We start from the raw sequence: 20,955 nt of genomic DNA, 5'->3' as shown, positions 1-20,955 counted from the left end.
ATGGATGCTGCCATGTAGGCAGGGCTTAGACATTTTTAACACCCTATTTAACCTTTAAATGACAGGAGGTGAAAGAATACAAACCTTGTCTCCACAGTCAGCTTCGTGATGTTGATACTCATGGAACAGCATTACTGGAGAACCTATAGCTATGAAGTTTTTTTGAGTAAATAAGGTGTTGAGGTCTGAGAGTCCAATCCTACAACTGTCTTTTGCAAGTCTTTCCTTTTCACTGACTTAGTGTTTCCCTAATGAAGTGGTGGTTAGGCTCAGCTAGAGACAGAACACACTGTGATGGAGTTTGGGGGAGTGGGGAGTGGACACGGGATCTGTTAGAGTATCCAGTAGCGGCAACACCTACACATACACATGCTGACTGAAGAGAAGGAGGGCAGAAAATAGTCTCTGGGGCTTGTGCACAAGGAATATTTCTATTGGGCAGGGGTGCCCAATGCGAACACAAGGGGAGCATAAGGCATGATTGGCAAGAGTCTTGCAATGAGGTGATGCGAGAGGCGAGGGTTTGAGGTAATGTCTTTTATTGCACCAACTGCATGGTTGGGATAGAGTTCGACAAGATTTCAAATGCAGGGCATTCTTCCTCAGGTCAGGGAGGAGGTGAAGAACCAGCAGACTAAGGACAGTGAAAAATTGTGATGAGTGAATGGGTAAGAATGTAATAGTTAACTTAGTATTTACCTTGGGTATAAATATTTGTAGTTCATGCATATGGGAAGAGTGAAAAAAATGTTAGCAACGTCTGAATTGGAAAGGCAGCAAATGAAGTCTGGGGCAATTCCATTTTTCATATGGAGAGCTTAGCACACATGTTCTGCATTAATTACCTCCATAAATTCTGTTAACCTGGCAAACAATGAAATAGCATATTGGTGACATCACTGTATTGGAAAATAGAACTTGTTTTAGCATCTTGATTTCCTCAGAATGACACTTTCTGATGCTATCAGCTTGTTACTCTCCCAGTTTGCACACAAAAAAATTAATGATTTGCCCTTGGGTGTATTTTGTGTGCACAAGGAAGTGGGTAAGACCCCAAGCATGTCATACTCTGTGCATCTATACAAAAAAATACACCCTTAAAAAGACACGTAGAAAGAAAAGATTAATGAAACTCTGGGACATGCACCTGTATAGAATAGTGCCTCAGCATGGTCTCTCTGCCTAGAGAGATCTGTCTAATATCTTTGCTTTGAAGGAGGAAGCTTTCTGGTACAGTCCCATTTTTAAATTTTAGAATAGTTGTAAGTCAGTAAACTGCCATTGCCTTCTTAACGAATTTAACATTCTTCTACTTTATTTAAGTTTTTGTCCATCTTGCAATAAACTCTAGCATCAAAGAGCTGTTGATTACCTGTAGTTCCCCAAAACAGCACATGATCAAGACCTCATAAGATCAGGGCCTTTGGTATGTTCTATCCTTTTGGGAGTCAGTATAGGGGTGAACACTGCTTATGGGGAAATACTCAGTTGAGTTACTCCCGATTAAACATAATGGTAACACAGTAGAATCATTCTCTGTGAGCCTGGACCTTGAATTCACATACTAAGATGTGCATATGGTCCATAAGAGATGCTAGAGAAAGGACAGCTGAAGGAATCTGAGCATAAAATGGAATCCAAAATATATTTACACCTCTTTCCCTCCAATGGGAGGCTTGGAGCTCCATTATGCTCGTCCTTTGTTTTACTTTTTTAATTCCTTCCCTAATGAAAAGAGCTGGTAAAGTAACAACCCATAGGAGATAGGAGGGGAATTAATCTGAAACCTTATTAGACCCATTGGGTAAACATTAATTTAGAAAGTGAGTGACAGAGTTTTAACAACACCTTAGATTAGTGAAAAACTAAGTTGAATCTGGGTTAGGTGAAGTTCACCCAGGAGGAAAAAAATGTGAGGAACTAAGCAAAATTGCAAAGCTGTGAAGAAATCTCCCAATCATTTCTGCCAAAGCACCTTGCTCGTGACTGGCAACGTGTCTATTAGTTTAGTTGCTGTCTTCTGCTGAAAGACTGCTTAAGAGATTTCTCTCTTATCCTGTTAGAATTAGAGCCCAATCTTCTGTGAGTTTAATAGGACTTAAGGGCATTGTGAACTGTGGAGACTCAGTATGTATTGGATGCACAATAAAATGAGTATATTCTTTCCTATTTTGCACCTACCAGACTAGCTTTTGAACACCTTGATACTGTCAAATGTTTGCCAGTAGATTAACACTTCTCTAAGCTTAGTAATAAATGTTTAATAGTTTTAATTCCTATCTGAAAAACACAAACAAACAAAAATAATATTTTGCTCCTCCCATACATCTATCTTGTGTGGATTTAATAGTCCCATCAATTCCAAAACTTGTCCCTGTCTGTGTCTGTACATGGGAGGTGGCTCATAACCTGCCAATTTAAATACTTGCATGCTTCTCTTCTAGTGGTTGTGAAAACAGTTCTTCAAGGCTTCCACTTGGCCCGGAAGTGATGTTACATATAAACTGGTTTACGTGATCAGAAACTGGTTTTAACCTGTAACAGAACAGAAGTTCAGTGCACATAAACCAGTTTCAAAATGGTTGAAACTGGTTTAAGATAAACCTGGTTGAATGTGGTATCAGACTTAACTGATCAACCCAGGTCAAACCAGTTTATGAAACTTCTGTCCCAGACCCCTTCCTGGTTCAAGTTAAATTAGAGTCCTGCAGCATCCCATCATTTTGGAGCCCTGGGCTGGGCTGTCTGCTCCAGAGAGCAGGGCTGTCCCCACCCCTCTGCTCCCTAGCTAGAACAGTGACGTCTGGCTCACTGGCTTCATTGCCCACCTCTCCTCTCCCCCCTGGTCAAACCACTGCTGGGGTCTGAGCTCAGGAGGGGGGTTAAACTTCCCTTCCCCTAAGTACAGAGCAGCCCTGCCCTGCTTACTTAATGCTGGCTGTGACTGTGGACTACAAATCACAGAGCCACCTGGAAGCAGGGAGATGAAGTGATGAGCAACTCTGCAGAGTCCTGCTGCTGTGAGTCTGGACAGCAAATCCCTGAGCCCTTGGGGGCAGAAGGAGGAGGAGGTGAACACACAGTCCATGCAGGCTACATGCCAGAGAGCCATGCTGTAGCACCCCCGGGCTCGAGCTGCATGTGGCGGCTGCATTTCCTGAATCGAAAGTGAACGTATATTCATGTGCTTATTGGTTCAATATTTGCAGCTTAGACTAACCTGCAAAGACTGACTGAATTCAGCCTTAGGCTTTTTGACTGTCTGTACTTAGCCCCTGTACTCCCTGTGCATTCAGGTGAGACTGTGGTAGAGGTGAGCAGTAGAATGAACCTTGATTGCCAGGTACTACTGCTGAGCCAAAGCAGAAGGGGAAATGATCTGGTATTGGCCCATGGCAGCAATAGAATCTTTTCACACATTGCAAGTGGGGAGCCAGGGAGTGTAACGTGGCTCAGTCACAGCTTTCTTTCCGATTTGTTCCTGTCTGTTGCAATTTACAATCTGGCTCTTTACTTGCGAGTATTATTATAGTGCTTGTCACTGTCTCAGGTTCTCTCTTGAAGTTCTTTGCACCAGCTCTGTGAGAACAAAAACAAGAAACTCACTGTCATTTTCAAAACGTGGAAAGAATCTACCTGTGCCCTCACCCTACAAGTTGTTATGTATTTCATGAAGAGAACAGAGTCTTAGAGTGTCAGTAAATTATTAACTGACCTTAGATGACTCAAAGTATGAGAAAACAAATTTCTGTAAAAAGAAAAAATAAATAAAAACTAGTAACTCGGCACATCTGAATATTGCTGGGCCCTTGTGCTTTTTTATTTGAGGTTGATCACAAGAACTATTAGATTTGGACATAGTTTAGCTAATACTTTCCAAACATCTTTACTGGAATGGCAGAAGCTGTGTACCCTTCAGGATTTTTCTGCATTCGGTTTTAAGGCAATTAGGGTTTTTTGGGGGAGAGGGGTGAGGAGAGGGAGGGCATATGTATAGAGTTTTCTGGTTCAATTCTGAAGTCAGCAATTTAATCACAGATTGAAAATGTCACTTGCCAAATCTGCAATGTTCTGCACAAAATCATATTTGTGTTGTACAGTACAGCTGCCGCATAGCTGTGATTTGTTAAAAGTGCAAATCTCACAGCAGTCTTTCTCCTTAAGAACTACAGACTGGCCTTGATCTGCAACAGAATTCCCACTGAGGCTTGCATGTGGAATAGAAGAACTGGCATAGCAGAAGGGCCAAACTTTGGCATGTCTCCTGTACCACAAGAGTTCTGCACTAAGAGAATGTTCTGCAGCCTGAATTACAGCATTTAAATAGTGCCTTAAGGGGCACAAAAGGGCAGTAAAATAACTATGGAATCAGGCCTGCTCTTCCTTTCTTTTTTGTGTCCTTATGTGACAAGGTGGACCTGTTTACATGCGTGCCATTGGAATCTCACAGGGCTGTGCTGCGATTGCTTCTCCTATGGCCTCAAACTTGTGACCTCTGTCAATTGTGCCCCAGTCAGCTACTTAGATTTGGGGCAGGGATAATATTGGGTCAGGCTTTGTTGATTAACTCTATCTTGAAAAGAAACATAGCACTGGTTATTCCTGTTGAAGGAATCCCTAATTTTCCAATGACTTTTTGTCTATAACCGAAGATTCACTAGAACCCCTTTGCCTAATTTTTGATGCCTGGTTCCAGGGAATGGGCAGGTCATCTGTCTGGTCAAACCTAGTCTGTCTGCCTGCCTGCAGGTACCAGTTCTATCCACAAAACAAACTTAAGATAAAAATTTGAGCTGTTGCAAATCCATCTACTTCACTTTTGCCTGGAATCAGGTCAATTTGAGTCCCCAAGACTAGAAGGTATGCCCATAGACAAGGAAGCGCATAAAAATTCAGGTACAGATTGTCCTTGGAAAAAGGGAAGCTGCTGATCTAAAAATGTATGTCAGTATGTAAGCAGACTCCAGTGTGTCCCACCCCAAAACCAAATCCTGGTTAGATTCCTGCGGCAAAATGCTTTCTATGCTTCCAAGACTTACACGACACATTTCAATTATGGCATCCCCATTTTTTGTGTTGGATAGCAAAGCTAAGTTTTTTCCCTTTTGTTAGCATTTTGCCTAATAACTAATACACTCTCAGACTTACAGTTTGATGCTTAACCAGAAAAGACAACACTCTAAAGATGTTGTGGTGTGTGGCTTTTTGTTGTTTCTTTGCAAAAATGGTGAATGGAAAAATGTCATGTAGTCAAAAATCACCTTGTGTTAGTTGATCAGTCACTGATCATACCAACATTCATACCTCCTCCATGCAGCTAGGGAATGCTTCCACTAAGTAAGCTGGTGTTATCAGATCACAGCTTTTAAATTTGGCTGTTTGTGAGCTCTCACCTCCAGTATATATGAAACAAAGATTCTTCTGCTGGGCACACCATTTATTTATAATTTTTTCTTCTAGGTTTTGATTCTATCTTCAGTTTACAATAATAATTATTTCCCATTTTCCCCAAAATGTTGCATCATGATTCTTAGTTCTTGTTGGATTTACACTTAACAAGTTGGTCTTCTGTGAAGTTAGTCCCAATTTAGCCTAAAATAACTGAGAACAGAATCAGGCCCATTGTCATGACTCTACCCGTGCTCTGAGGTAGTATTTGTTTTCACCTTGGAACAGTATCTAATGTCTATATGTCGAATGCCACCCAACCCCATCATTCAGATAACCCCTTGTACCGTAAGAAAATGCAAGCAAGGCTTGCATTCCATGTGTGTTACATTCCTGTTCCAAGCTCTGGGAAGAGCTTCATCTCCTCAACTTGGCACAAACCTATATTGAAGCAACTAATTATGGTTTCTCTTACATTGTGAAGTTGGCTGCTGTGAAGCCCAAAGTAGCCAGGCAGGAGGCAAGGTTCTTAAAAAAAAACCAAAAAAAACCCCAAAGACACTCATGTTCTCAATAGACGGCACTGCCGGCACATTGCCATATGGCATTAATAGAGACAGTGTGCTCTGCAGCAAGAAAGACTTTTGAATGAAAGGAATAAGTCACTGAATTTCCAGAGTGGGGGCACTGATCGCTGCTCATTTTGTAGAGCGCTGTGATATTTAAATACTGTCAAACAGAATTCACCCTCACAAGTATCTGGCATCGTTTTAAAGAGAAAAACTTGCATGACTTGGGCTAGTAGAGTGTACTGAGGTATTATTAGCAAGCTGTTGACCTTTAAAAAAAAAAACTCCATCCCATCTCTTGAAGTCCTCTTTGCTCAGTTTTTGCTGATATGACCTTGGTTTTATACAGAAATACTTATATGCCAATGCCAATTTACAGGGATGTGATAATTAGACAAGATTTTTTTGTGTGTTTAAAGCAGAAGAAACTGTACCAATTTGTATCCCTCAGTAAGAAACTGACCAAAGAATTATATCACAATTTAGTAAAGTTTAGAGGCTTGAAGTAGTGAACGGCATATTTGCATCACAACATTTGTAAGTAGACTGAAGTATCAAAATGCCGATTGGCACTGAAGCAGAGTCTGCTCAAAATCCAAAGGGCTCTGCAGTTTTGGGCTGCATAATTAGAAACAATAGGTGTAAGACATGGGAGGTGATAGTGCCTCTCTACTCAGCACTGGATAGGCCTCATCTAAAGCATTATGTGCAGTTTTGGGCTCCACATTTTAAAAAGACCATGGAGAAGAGGGGTCCAGGGATAGCTGACAAAAATGATAAAAGGACTTGGAAGGGAAGTCATACAAGGAGAGTTTGGGGGGAAATAGGCATGTTCAGTTTATGGAAAAGGTGATTAATAAGAGGACATGATAGCAGTCTTCAAGTATCTGAAGGGCTGCCATAAAGGAGAGGGCAAATACCTTTTCTCTCTTCCTGCTGCTGCAGACCAGAACGTGGACCAATGGGTTGAAGTTAGTGCAAAGTAGGTTTAGGTTGGATATCAGGAAAAACTTGGTCACAGTGAGGCAGTGGAACAGCTTGCCAAAGCAAGCTGTGGAATCTGCATCACTGGAGGTGCTCAAGAAGAGGTTGGACAAGCACTGATCAGGGTTGATCTATGAGAACCTATGCCTATGCTGTACTGTGGGTATCACTTATGCTCCTGGGCTTTGCTGATTGCCACACGGACTAGGAAGGAATTATTTTCCTCTCTGGTTGCTGCATGCATCATGTTTTTTTTACCGTCTTCCTCAGAAGCATTGGGTATTGGTTGGCAATTTCAACTGGGTGTGCCAACACTCCTGATGGGACTTAAAACAGGGGGAACATAGTGACCAACATCCTGCTGCTGCACAGATTGTTAAAATATACTTGACAGATTCAAGGAGGAGGGCCGTGCTCTGTTCTACAGAGGAAGACAAAACCCCTCACAGTCCATATCAATATGACCATGGGGTAAAATTCCTTCCTGACCCCAAATACAGTGATCAGTCTGACCTGATAGGGAAGGGGGTGGGGGTAAAAAATTCCCTATAAAAAAATCTCTGGGTTTCAGTGCCAGGGGGAGCACTGGTACATTCCAGTCAAAATCCCTAGCCATGGCTGCAGCCAACGCACAATGCTTCTGAGGAACACGAAAAAGTTTATGGTATTATGCCTTTGGTTGTATCAGGGTTGACTGTGTAGTTTTACTGGAACCTTCTACTTACATAAAAACATGAGTAAATGGAAATATACAGTCTTGTGAAGTGGTTAAATAATAATCCAGCCATTCCTCTAAAGGAGAAGACTAAGGAATAGGGTGCCATTAGTGAGCCCACTGAGATCCTATATGGTGGGTCAGTGTCAGGAATAGAGGGAGCCCTGAAGTTGTGATTCCATTGCCTATGTTAAGCCTTAGGATATGGGAGTGAAGGTCAAATGACTTGATCTCACTGAAATCAGTGAGGCTTGTTAGTCCTCAACACCTCTGAAAATCAGGCTATGCCTAGAAATTAGTTGTGACTGCTTAAATCACTGGAGGTGTGCCCAAGTTTTCTAACAGTATGCCTATATATAAAAACTTCTTAGGAAATGCATGCTGTACATATATTAGTTCTAGATCTTTCATCGTCTCTTCTTTTTAAAACAAATGTTTAGTGTTTACCCTATTTCATATTACTTACACATTTTATAAAATGTAGTAAAATATTGGCATATTTTGGTTTTAATTCACTTTTAATTGTATATATTGAAAAGTCCTGTTGGGTTAGCATGATACGCACCAGCTGCTGACATGGCTGTGTATTTGTTGCTCAGGTCAAGGTTGGAAAGCAAACAGAGGGAACCCAGGGGTGGTTGCAACCCCCTCCTTTGGTGGTTTGCTATATGGGAAGTAAGTTGTCAGAGCTCACCCACTTCTGGTAGGAGCTCCACACATGCTGTGAGCTCTGTGAGCTCAGTACCAATTGATGCAGGCTTTGCCCACAGTCACTGCTTTCAAGCGTCACTGGAGCCTGCTGCTCTTCACTCTTTCCACCTCTCTTCCCCTCAGCAGCAAGGGAAAGGAGGGGCAAAGTGACCAGTGGTGTGAAGCCTCTGCTTTCACTCAATTCTGGAGGCTCTATGCTACCATTGCTCATCCTCTCTCCCCCTTTCCCTGCTCTGATTTTAGTAAGGGGAGGTGAGAGAGATCGAGAAAGTGGCTAGCAGCAGGCTCCAGTGTTGCTTGAAAACAGGAAGTCTGGGCAGACCCTGTGTTGGTGAGCTCAGAGCTCACAGCATGTGTGGAACTCGCTGGCATCCATGATCACAGCAAGGGGATGAGGTCACATCTCCTTCAACTCTGTGGCACTCGTGCAAAGAGCTGTCTTCCCTTCCCCTGTTCCCAGCCCTCGAAGAGAGTGTGGCCATAACTGCAATCCTGGATCCACCCATCACCAAATGCATTGGCTCTTAATACGTTCCAGTATATGCATCACAGCTCATGAAATCCTTTGGAGTTATTTTGTTATATGGGACAGTAGATTTTATAATCTACCATTACTTATTTATTATTTCTAATCCTTACAAAAAGATTTAGGCCACAAATATCTAATCCAGTTTTTATTTCAATCTTTATCATTTCATTTGATGTAAGGGATTGGGTTTTTTTTCTTTTTACTCCAGATTTTTAACATGATAGATCATGAGACACACAACATCCAGTTTTATCAATCCTTTCTTTCATGTTTTGTGCGCCACACTGTGACTGTCACAGCCTAATGAAGTCTAGTTGTACTGTTTGCTATGTATTGAGGTACCTGAGAGAATACTGTGTGGTTTTCCCTCTGCTAAACCTAAGGAAAAAATTACTTGTATATCTCATGAGCCTTTTTCCAATGAGCAACATGTGAACAACAACAACAAACTGTTAAAAAAGTGGCACTTTTTCTGGAAGGAGGAGATAAAAAACCCACCCTTTAAACTTTTTTTTCTAAGTAAAAAAAAAAATGCTGTTTTCAATTTTGAGTTCGATTCTTGCGAACCTGAACTTTTGAGCATCACAATTAACCGCACAATGGAAATCAGTCTAAAATATGCTAGCTTCTAAAACGAATCCCATTAGACCATGGAGGAAGGTCCTGAACAAAGGATAGGATGTCTTTACAAAGATTGTCAATGTCCATAAGCAGTGTTTCCTTTGAGCATTTTCTACTAGTGCTCTCTCATATATGAATATGTACAGTGTTGTGCAGAGGTATCTGGGTTAGGTCAGGAACCGGACCAGTATAAAACAAGGTGGCAGCACTTTGCCTTAGTTATTCAGATCTGCTGGAAGGTTTTGTTCAGAGTGAGCTGATGTATCTCTTTACAGCATTGCATTTTGTCATACAGACAAATATATCTTGACCTATCTCTCACTATTTGACAGAAAGGCAGAATAAAAAACTGGTGTCAATGAAGGTCTTATTGTAAGTAGAAGAACATGAGGCTTCTGATCTTATTTGACCAGAGGGGCACTTGGCCTGTTAGTCCCTTTCCCTTTTGGCGTCAATGAAAATTGATGGGAAAAGTATAAGACTGAACAGTAGATGGCTACCTGATGAATCAGTTCATCACAAAATTATCCTAGAGAACATCTCCCACCTTCCTGAATTTATGAGTAAATAAGTATTTCCAAATGCTAGTGAAACATATATAAGATACATACAAAATGATCAGAGAGGAGAACCAAGAAAATTGTAGGTCAGACTATGATCTTGCATTCAGTCTTTGTGCTATGAAAGGGACTGCTTTGGATCAGAACCAGGTTGTGATTGTGATTTTTCAGCACCTCTCTTCTGTTAAGAGGAATTTTCCTGCCTTTGCCGTTAGCTGATTTGGTTGCTATTTTTAAGTCTAAATTACAGGGTTGCTGCTGTTCTGTAACTTTTTTTGTTCCTTCCAATTGGCATTGTAACTTGTGAATATTGTTACATATGAACACTGGTGCTATACACCTAATGGTGAGAGGAAACTGCAAGAGAACGGCCTATATTTATTTATGTAAAGGTACTGGGCCACATCAGGACCCTGGGTATAAACACTAAGGTTCACACAGTGAGTATCAAACAAGGGGATACTACGTATCTGTAAAGAAGTTCCTGACCAGTAGGGTAGAAAGCATAATTTTCAGTGATTAGTTAAATAATGTATGGAAAAAAGAATAGGTCCAGTAGAAAGCATTGAAGGAACCTTAACTCAGAATGTTTTAGAGTCCAGAGGATTTACTATCCTTTTCGTGAGAGTTGAGAAATAAAAACACTTTTGCCAATTGCCATTGAATTGTGGAAATGTGAAGTTTGACTTGACAAAACTCACTCCAAAGTTACTTGTCCAAGGCTCTGTCAACCCACTTAAAGCCTTAACATGCCCTGGTTTTACTGTTATACAGTTTCATCCCAGCTATACTGGATTCAGCACTTTGACTAAACTATGATATGTTAGTGATGCCGGAGAGGCGGTTAACAAGTTAGTCTGAAATCAGGCAAAAGATGGGCCAGGGTGGCTGGAACCTTAGAGACCAACAGGTTTGGAGGCATGAGGTTTTGTAGACAGCAGTCTACTTCATCAGACATACAAAAGGGATTCTGAATGTGCTTTCCTAGGCAACAGCCACATCTGAGAAAGTAGGTTGTTGCCTGTGAAAACTCGTGCCCCTCTGAACCAGTCTCTAAGGTACTACCCTGCTCTACATTAGGGATATTAATAGCAATTTTCTTCTTAGTGTTGCACTCACCATTACAACTCCCTGATCTGGGGAAAAAAAGAAGTAATTCATGGTCCCATTTTTTATAAAGTGGGGGCATAACTTTAAGGGAGAAGTGTTTTTCATTCCACAGACTGGAGAATAAGTCATTCATTGTGAAATAACACAAATGTGAAAATATATTTATTTTTCTTTTTATCATGATGCATTCTCTGTTCTCTCTCTCTCTGATGTTGTGTGTCTGCCTTTCACCACCCCCTCACCTCCCCACTCCGGTTTAAAAAAAAAAAAAAGAAGGGGAGAAGGGGGATCTTAATAGCTTTATTTTCCTAACGACGGCAAAAATTAAATAGCAAGTCAAGGAGGATGCCAAAATTAATACAAATGGCACACTACTTAACAGATTTATGGACAATTTTACATGCTTTTTCCTCCTAGTCCCATTCTTTTCTTTTCTCTGAGCACCAATATTCACACCATCTGGTCCTCGGAACAGTGACAACCCTTCAGGCTTACAAACAGAAGAACCCTTGACAGAAATGCCTAGATTGTTGCACTTATTTCTGGTAGATCCATCATATTGAGATGTTAAAATGTCCTCATATGTGAAATGAGATTTCTGGCTTTTTTTCATTATCAGTAATTTCCATAGTTAAAAGAAATTACAAGATGCAAATATTGGAGGTGCTTGGATCTATGTATTGATGGAAATCAAGGCTGTTGTGTTGTCTCTTAATGATTTCTTATTAACTTGTACTCATATACGTTCCTTGCGGTTGTTAGTGTATACTGATTCACTTTTTCTGGCTTATGATAATAAATGGGTAGTTTATGGATCAGTTGCTTTTAGAATCTAATTAAATGTTCATGATGAGTTAATGAAATTATTTTTGTGTTTGTAAAAAGCAGCGTCAGAAATATGGTTTTTATTTGAAGCTGTCTTCTTTAAAATAAGACTTTAACAAAACTGTCAATTAATTGAGTAGAGAATTAAAATTTCAAACTGTTTCCAAATAAATCTGCACTCTGATAATAGATCATTTTTAAAAATAGAAGACTGTTGAGGTTAGCTTTGCAGCAGCAGAATCTTTAAGAGGTGTTTTTTCTTGAAGTTAAAGCATCTGTTTATTAAATGTTTTACCTAAGGCAATTTAGGAAATACCCCATGAGTCCAGCGTGAATTAGGGAATAAATTAGTTCAGAAAGTAGAAAGGATTAAGGCTGCAGTCGACATTTTTTATTTTTGTATTAAAAGTAGTATGTGCAAAGCATTTAATCCAATAATGATTTTAAGTATCCACCTATCTGGTTAAATTAAATGACCTAAATTTCAGGCATCTGAGGGAAGAACAGGGCAGTTTGTGCAGATGATGGAAGTGCTTCATTGCCAACCCCTGCTGTAATTAATTTGGACATAGATCCATTGCTTATTTTTGCCAGTACTTTTGTTTCTAAAAGTTTTCGCTCCTCTGTACTTTTGACTTTTTAATATAAACATGTTGATCCTTTTTCATTTGTCTGTTTTTTGTAGCAAATTTCCAGACCACCTGAACAAATTGACTGTTTTGCAAGTACCCCAAATAAACACAAATCTTTGAGTTCGGGGATAACTAAGGTTAACTGGACAAAGGCAAATTAAACTCATTCCTCTTCATTTTGTCTTCTTTTTGTAGTTAATCTGCTGGATTCAAAAGCAATTCAAGGGGAGCTGGGCTGGATCTCCTACCCATCACATGGGGTGAGTTCACTAGACTGTGAAATGGGAAAGTGCTGCTACAGATCAATGTGCTATTTAACCATTGTTTCCTCTTCAGAGAATACTGTGCAATAGCTGTGGATCTTTGGAGCATCAAAAACAGTCTATTCTAAAGTTGAAATTTATGGTTTGTGCTATATTACTCTGGTACCTTTTCATTAGAAAATAGACCATGCTGCATGTAATCCCCTAGTGAGATCATCCTGATTAGAAAGAATGAAAGGGGAGGGACTTCCCATTTTATGCAAATTATCTGCAAAGATCCTTCCCAGCTTTTCAACTGTATGTATATTTCTACAACATAGGGTAGAATCATGCTCTAACACTATTTTATGATTCACTCAGATGAAAGTAATAGGAAAATGTGTAAACGGGTTTTCAACAGATGTTAAAATATCTGTTTTGTGCCTTTCTGGTGATCTGTTGTCAGTGACCACTTCATTAAGAAAGGAAAATGTCTGGTTAATTTTGTTATGGATTTTTTTTTCTTGGTATGTTTGCAACTTTTATCTGCAGGAAATAAAACTGACTTTCTTATTTGGGTCTGTGAAAGAATCTAGTTCCAGAATTCTGTGCTTTTAGTGTTTAAACTTATTAAAAAGGTAACTTATCTTACAAGCAAGAAATGTGTGTGTAATATGACCATATGAAATACTTTTTTTTAGTGAAACAGCTATTTATCTCTTTTCTATCTGCTATAACAATTATGGATGGAGAAATGACATATTTGATAAGTACTGGTTAGGCTAAAACAGTACTCCACTGCTACTATTTGACAATGCAGAATTGTTCCCACCAGTACATTTTTTATCTAGTTTTTTGTATGGTCACAGTTAGAGAAAATATTCCTGCTTTTTGTCTCCCATTGGGAAAGAATTCCACAGCTTAATATATCTACCAGTAGGAAAGTTTGCTTCCATCCTCTGTTAAATGTTTTCTCCTCTCCTGTCTCCATTTCATCCCATCACCCCTGGCCGTTCTCTTTCAGGCCATACTAAAAGATTCCTTTTCATCTTTGGCCCCAGCTACTTTCCATTGAAGATCGGGCAGGAAAATGATGGCCAAAACAACTTTTTTTTCTTCTTTTGTGACTGCTGTTTGAATATGATGATAGTTTGGGAGAGAATTTCAGTGCTTGAATTTGATGGAGATTAATCCTATTTTCATTTTGAGCTGCTTTCATGTATCTGAGGCCTTTGTCCATCTCATAGTAAGTTCAGCAATATAATTTTTTAAAATTCAGAATGCAGTTCTCGGCTTTTCTTTTCCTTCCGGATCATAGTCTTGAGGAAAATTAGGTCTAAATTGCTTAAGTGCAAGTTTGCATTAGCTCACTGAGAAATAAGATCACAAAATCTAAGGTAATTTTACCTCCTCCTTATTGTGGCTGCTTCATATCATACATGCTGATGGTTCACTCAACTTTTGTCTGGTTTTCTTCCTACCACAGCTTGCAATTGATGGAATGCCAAATCTTCTAGATTATCACATTCACTACGATTCATCATTTTTTCTGGAATGGTTGGTAGTATGATTTGAGTCAGGGCTCTGGTATTTACGTGGGTGTAGGATGACTGAAAGTGGTTAGCATGGTATCGAGCAGGTCAGAAGGTGTTAGCATGTGCAATCTCAGATTTCAGTGGTCTAGCACGTAATTAAAAACATTTTAAAATAATCATACTAAAATCGATCATTTGTCAACTTCTTTGTCTGTTTTGTTTTATGGATGTATTCTGTCATGACTCAACCTTCTCTATTGGAGTTGCCAGGCACTGAGTACTCATGAAAAGATTCTGGCCACCAACCAGGTAGTTAGGCACCTAAATAGGACCTGTTCTTGAAGGCTAAACTCTTCAGAAAATCTTTCCCATCTTGCAGTAAGTCCTCATGAATCATAATTTTTGTGCGATTTCTGCACTTTTCCCCATCCAGAATTTGCTTGAAGGATTTTGGGTTATGACATTGTACATCAGTGAAACAAAACTGTGCCTGCAGAGAATAGTTAGGTTTCAAAATAGTAATGACAAGGGGTGTTTTTTTTTTTAAAATCATATGTTTAATATTCATCTAAAGTATTACATTTTTACCTACTCAATATAGTGAGTTCCTCACAGGATGGCTTGGATAAGTGAAAATGTAGTCATTATATTTAGGTTCCTAAAAGTGTAGATGCACTCGTTGGAAAAAATTGCTGGCTCTGGTTGTGTGCACTGATTTCCTTGTGACAAGCTGGCTCCTGGTCTTATTGTAGGCTTGGAAATTGTGAATTTTAGAGCTCTAGTTGTGAGAGTTAATGTGACCCCTTCTTTATCTTCAAGTCTACTAACTTGTCTGCTCTTAGTCTTTCTCTGTACATTGCTTACAGCATGGGTATCTCTCTCAAAAGATTCAGTTAGTAAATAATGGGTGGAGCCTGCTTTGTAAGTAACAAATGTTTTGAAACTATTCACTTCTGTTACAGTATTAATATATTTTATAATGTTTATACAGAGAGCATCTCTCTTTTGTCTCTTCAGAAAAAGCCTTCAAAAATGTTTCCAAGTCTCATAGAAAATAAGTGGGAAGTTGGATGTTAGAATCCATATATATCCTATGGCTGTTCCCATAGACTTTCCAGTGAGAAACCTTGTTGAGTTGGGTATCCAGAAAGGGATTCCCCAGAAATTTCCTAGCTCATCAGTTTTTAGCTGTCTATTTTGTGTTTTGTTTTACAAAGGCACTTTTTGTTCTTTTGGCAGTCACTTGGTCTCCTGTGCTGCTCTGATCTTCCTGCAGCTGTATCCCTCCTGTCTCAGATACCTAAAGCAGCAAGAGGCGAAGCAGCTGGCAGGGGAATGATATAGGACATGCTGGGGGCTGTAAGAAAAACAAACTTGCTAGGTTCCCTTCCACTATAAAAGCACCCCCAGATCTCTCAGAGCATTTTTATTAGTTTTTGCAAGTCAGTATTGGTTTTGGTAAGTCTGCCCAAGATTTTCTTATGTGTGCTGTTCCTTCCTATCGTAATATCCATGGGGAATAAAGCTGAGGTAAATCATTGAATTGTACTGATGTGCTTACAAGATAATAAAATCCTTAGGCTGAAGTCACAAGGTAGTAAATTCATTTGTGTCTTGTTTCTTTGTGTGTGTAAGAGAACCAGATCGGAAACTATTTTCCTAAGTGTGCTGAAGTTTTGTGTATAAAAATTGAAACGTCAATAGAAAACAAGAGAAGAAGTAAAAAGTATCCTATTTAGCATGGGGTTTTGGCTGTAGCCGTGTTGGTCTAAGGGCATAGTCAGGCAAGGTTCTTTGGGTAGATGTCATATCTTTTCATTAGACCGACCACCTTTTTTCCTATTTAGCATGCATTGTACCATAAAAGTGATTTAGAAGAGAAGTCAAATAACCGTGGAAAAGAGAAACGCCTTTTACATAGCACTTTATTTATACTATATTAATTAAAACCTGTAAATACGGCTGCATCTGTCTTCAAGCTAACTAAAATTATTAACTTAAACTTCAGTGGAAAACATTATAATAAAGATGTCACGTCATATTGAAACATTGCTAATAGCGCATTGGTGATTTACAAGGTAAAGCTAATAGAGCTACACTTGAGGCTGTGATTCATAAATGAGACTGTTGGTATTGTGCCAACTCTTTTCCAAGATCCAGCAGTATTCTCAGAAGCTGCAAATGCCAGTGTGCTGAGGAGGATGACTAATAAAATATACATTTAAATAAAATAAAATTAAAATTAAATGAAATCTTCTAGTGATTTATCAAACAATGTCTAAAACTTTTTCTAGGTTAATCATGCTAGCTGAGCTGTTGACAGTTGATTCTAAAAAAAATGACAAGCCTCGGTTGTCATGCTCAGTATTCTGTAATACGTCTCATTCTGAAAATCTGATTTGACTTTCTGGAGGGGATATATAATAGCAGCTTTCAGAAATTCCTGAATATTCATGTTAAGATTTATAGCTCATTGGTATTCAGACATTTCTGTGTCCCACATAATAATTCTCTGATGGCAGTGTTTTAGCCCCTGGTTGATAATATCACCCTGTAAAAATGTGATCACTCCTTGAACCATCCCACACATCCACAATTTTGGCATCAGTAACACTAAGCTGGTCAAGCTCATTAAAAACAGTTAAAGACAAAGCATCAGCCCCTCCAGAAAGCAAAGCAACTGAATTAGAAATGTAATAGTTGGATTTGCTTATCCTTGAACATGATTGGCAGCAGCCACAAAACCCCTATTCCTTAGTACCATCGCTAGCACCTGCATATGCAACCTTTTGTGCTGTCAATCAGTCAAATACCAGTTCCATTTCTATAGGTTTCATTAAAAGGAAAAAAAAGAAGAACTACTTAGTCTTTGCAGAGGATATTATTGATATGCTGATTAAGCATAACACAAGTGATCATTAACTGCAATTCACGTAAATTATAGCAGCACAGATGTGGGGGTTGGGAGGAGAAGGCAAGTCACTTCAGTAACATACAATACTAATGTGATGGATAATTCATACAGGACAAAGAGTAGAGCCTGATTCCTACTCTGCATATTCACGTGAATATTCATGTTCGTTTCAACATGATATCTTGGATGACTAAGATGACTAGGCTCTGACCCTAGTTACACGTTCTTTGGTCAAATTTAATGCATCTTCATGACACACAACTGGTAATATGAAATGCAACCTTTTGCCCACATTCTGATTAGGAGATGGACTGATCTATCTTACATTTATTTGCTGCTGGAATTTGTTTATTTTTGCTGTGGTTACCAGAAATAGGGAAACTGTGTGTTTATTTTGTCTTTCTGTTAGTAAACAGCCATTCTTTGCATTTATTTCCAATAAATCATACCTATTCATAGATCAACTGCCTTGGTTATGAACAACATTAACAAAGTACGGGCAGTCCTGGGACTTACGACACAATTGGTTCCTGAAAACCGCGTCTTGAGTTGAAATGTTGTAACTTGGAACCAATTTTCTCATAAGAAACAAGGTTATAAATGGAGGATTGGTTCCTGAACCAAGGCCCGATACCCTATTTTCACCAAAAATATCCCAGAATTTTGTACTCAATCAATTATAGATGAGTAATATAGTTACATTAATGTATTTATATTGTAAATAGCAATCATACTCATTTGGAAGGACATCTTTGAGGTGACTTTGCTGGGCTTTTCGTAGGGTTCTTGGCTGGACCTTTTGAAGGGTTCTTGACTGGAGTCTTCTCAGGAGTCTTGGCTGCAAGTTTTTCTGAAGTCTTGTCTGCTTTCTTAAAGAAAGTGTCTAAGGAAATTTGGAATTATGTTCTCCAGGGAGATGAGTGACAACGCAAACTTGTTCACTGGCATGGCGTCCCATCAGATCAAGCATTGTAAATCAAAACTGGCGTCAGAAAGTTGAAACAGGGTGTCAATTTATAAACCTTGTAAGTGTGAAATGTTGTAACTGGAAACGTTGTAAGTCAAGGACTTCCTGTATAGGCAAAAATTTCAAAGGCTGGATGAATTGCTTTACATCTGGAGGTAGCTTATTCAACCATAAGGCCGCTTTGGTCTAGCTCCACACTAACTGGATAGTTATAGATGTTCATTATTTTTGCACACATTATGAGACATTGTGCTAACATTGTGCAATACCCCAGGTTGTGAATCACTGATCTAGAGTGACAAAATATTTTCATCCTATTTTCCTCTGACCTTTCCTCTCTGGCTGTAGATCCAAGTACCAGACTTTTAAGCAATTGATTTTGAAAATTTTGAGATAAGTGTTTCTGTCTCCTCCTTGCTTTTGTTTTCAGTCTCATAGTCCTGTGTATGAAGGCAGCTGCATATCTCAAGGAAGTTGGAGAAGAAGAAGTACAATTTGTGCTGCTTCTGGAATATTTTTTATTCTTGCTCCAATACAGCAAATAGGCATTTTTCTGTTGATTTAAAATGGGAGCAGGATTCAAACCCTAAATATAGAGCTAAGTTTCCTTCAGATTTTTCAATAGGATAAAATATTTTGTCACTCTAAATAAGTGATTCTCAACCAGGGTGCGCAAACATGATTCACAAGATAAACCCAGAGGTTGTTTATAGATGTGCTCTGGGGAGTATGGGGAGGGTACTTTAACTAAAGCTCCTGGAGTATCATGTGTATCAGCATTCCCATGCTGAAAAATGGCAGCGGCAGCACTTTAACAAAAGTTCATTGAATGAGCTTTAGTGCCCCACCACCATTTTTCAGCATGGGGATGCAGATACACATGACACTGGAGTGTACTGGAGTGTGATAATTACCATGCTCCAGCAGACTCAATTAATCAAATCTGCTCTGATGTGCTGTAATTAGAGTGAATCAGAGCAGCCTTGCTGCATGTGTATAGGCACCCAGAGATTTCAAACAGGAATCCGTAGTGTTAAAAATGTTCTGACCTAATGTGGTCTTTCTGAGTTCTTTGCCAAAGAAGACTTTCTCCAATATTTTTCCATAGTCATTTCCAAGGGTGCTTTGAATATAAAAAGGTTGAGAAACATTGCATTAGATGTTGTTCCCACCATTCCACAAAGCAGTGTTTCTAAATCTGTAAAGCCCTTGACAGACACTAGTGGATGCATAGAACAGCTTTGTGTGCTAAGCAGTTGTAGCTGCTGTTTTTCCAGGTGAGAAAATAAAGGAAGATGAAGTTTAGTGATTTACCCAAAGCGGCACAACAGATCTTCGCTGAAGTCAAGATTAGAACTCACAGCTACCCAACATCTATCCTCGTTCTCATGTCCCTGGATTACATTACCTCCCATAACCTTTTGTTTTGTTTTGGTTTTTGGTTTTTTTGCCTAGAGGGGTTACAGTACATGTACAGGAGACTAGGAGGCCCCAAACTCAAAAAAAATTCACAGAGAGAAATTTAGTGCTGGGTCCTACAAGCTTTATTTGTGCTAGGAGTCCTACACTCATCTTTAACTTAGACTCTTATGAGGCCCCCATGAAGCCGTCATTCAGCAAAGTTTTTAAGTACAGGCAGTCCTCGACTTACAATGTTTCAAGTTACAGCATTTCACACTTACAATGTTTATAAATTGACACTGTGTTTTAACTTTATGACATTGGTTTCGACTTTACAACGCTTGATCCAATGCAAAGTCATGCCAGCGAACAAGTTGGCTGCGTCACTCATCTCCCTGGAGAACATCTGTCCAAACTTCCTTCAACACTTTCTTAAAAAAAGCAGACAAAACTCCAGAACAACCTGCAGCCAAGACTCCTGAGAAGACTCCAGCCAAGAACCTTCAAGAAGTTCAACCAAGAGCCCTTCAAAACGTCCAGGAAAGTCATCTCAAAGACGTCCTTCCAAATCAATATGATTGCTATTTACAATATAAATACATCAATGTAGCTATATTACTCTATTATATTACTCTATAATTGATTGATTACAAAATTCTGGGGTATTTTTAGTGAAAATAGGGTATCAGGCCTTGGTTCAGGAACAAATCCCCCATTTATAACATTGTTTCTTAAGAGAAAATTGGTTCCAAGTTAGGTTTCAACTTAAGACGTGGTTTTCAGGAACCAATCGTGTTGTAAGTCTGAGGACTGCCTGTAGTGCTTAACTGTAGTAGCATAACTGGCCAACAGGGGAGGGGACAGGTTTATAGTCCCAGGTGCTACCTTGGGCGCAGAGCAATTATTGCCACAACAGCAGCTGATTGTGCTTCTGCTGTTGGTGCAGCAGGAGTACTGCCTCACATACTGTGTAGCTGCTTTGAGTGCAAAGCTGCACTGCTATGCCTCTGCTTAACTAAACATGTAAGCACATGCGATAATCCCATTGATTTCCTTCTGTTTAAAAGCGTGTGATTTAAATTAAGCATGTGCTTAACTGGGCTGTGCCAAAGCAGGCCAGAATAAAGAAGACTATTTATGTGGTTTTCCCCCTTTTATAAAAATACCATGAAAAGACGATATATTTTCTTCACATCTTATAACGACATTTCTATTGCACTGAAGTCCAAACTCGGAAAATGAAAGCCCACAC

General features: G+C 39.4%; 1 protein-coding gene across 2 annotated transcripts in view; it reads left to right on the top strand.

The window, feature by feature from the left end:
• Positions 1–20,955, top strand: part of EPHA3 (EPH receptor A3) — a 366,545-nt gene that overhangs the window by 7,831 nt on the left and 337,759 nt on the right. For both annotated transcript variants that reach the window (XM_090057555.1, XM_090057547.1), the window contains exon 2: positions 12,840–12,904. In XM_090057555.1, coding sequence (XP_089913681.1) covers positions 12,840–12,904 — 65 coding nt within the window. The remainder of the gene's footprint in view (positions 1–12,839; positions 12,905–20,955) is intronic.

Source organism: Crocodylus siamensis, chromosome 1 (genome assembly GCF_052110815.1).
Source record: "Crocodylus siamensis isolate JL-2025a chromosome 1, ASM5211081v1, whole genome shotgun sequence".
Classification (NCBI taxonomy): Eukaryota; Metazoa; Chordata; order Crocodylia; family Crocodylidae; genus Crocodylus; species Crocodylus siamensis.
This window is presented reverse-complemented; position numbering and strand designations above follow the sequence as displayed.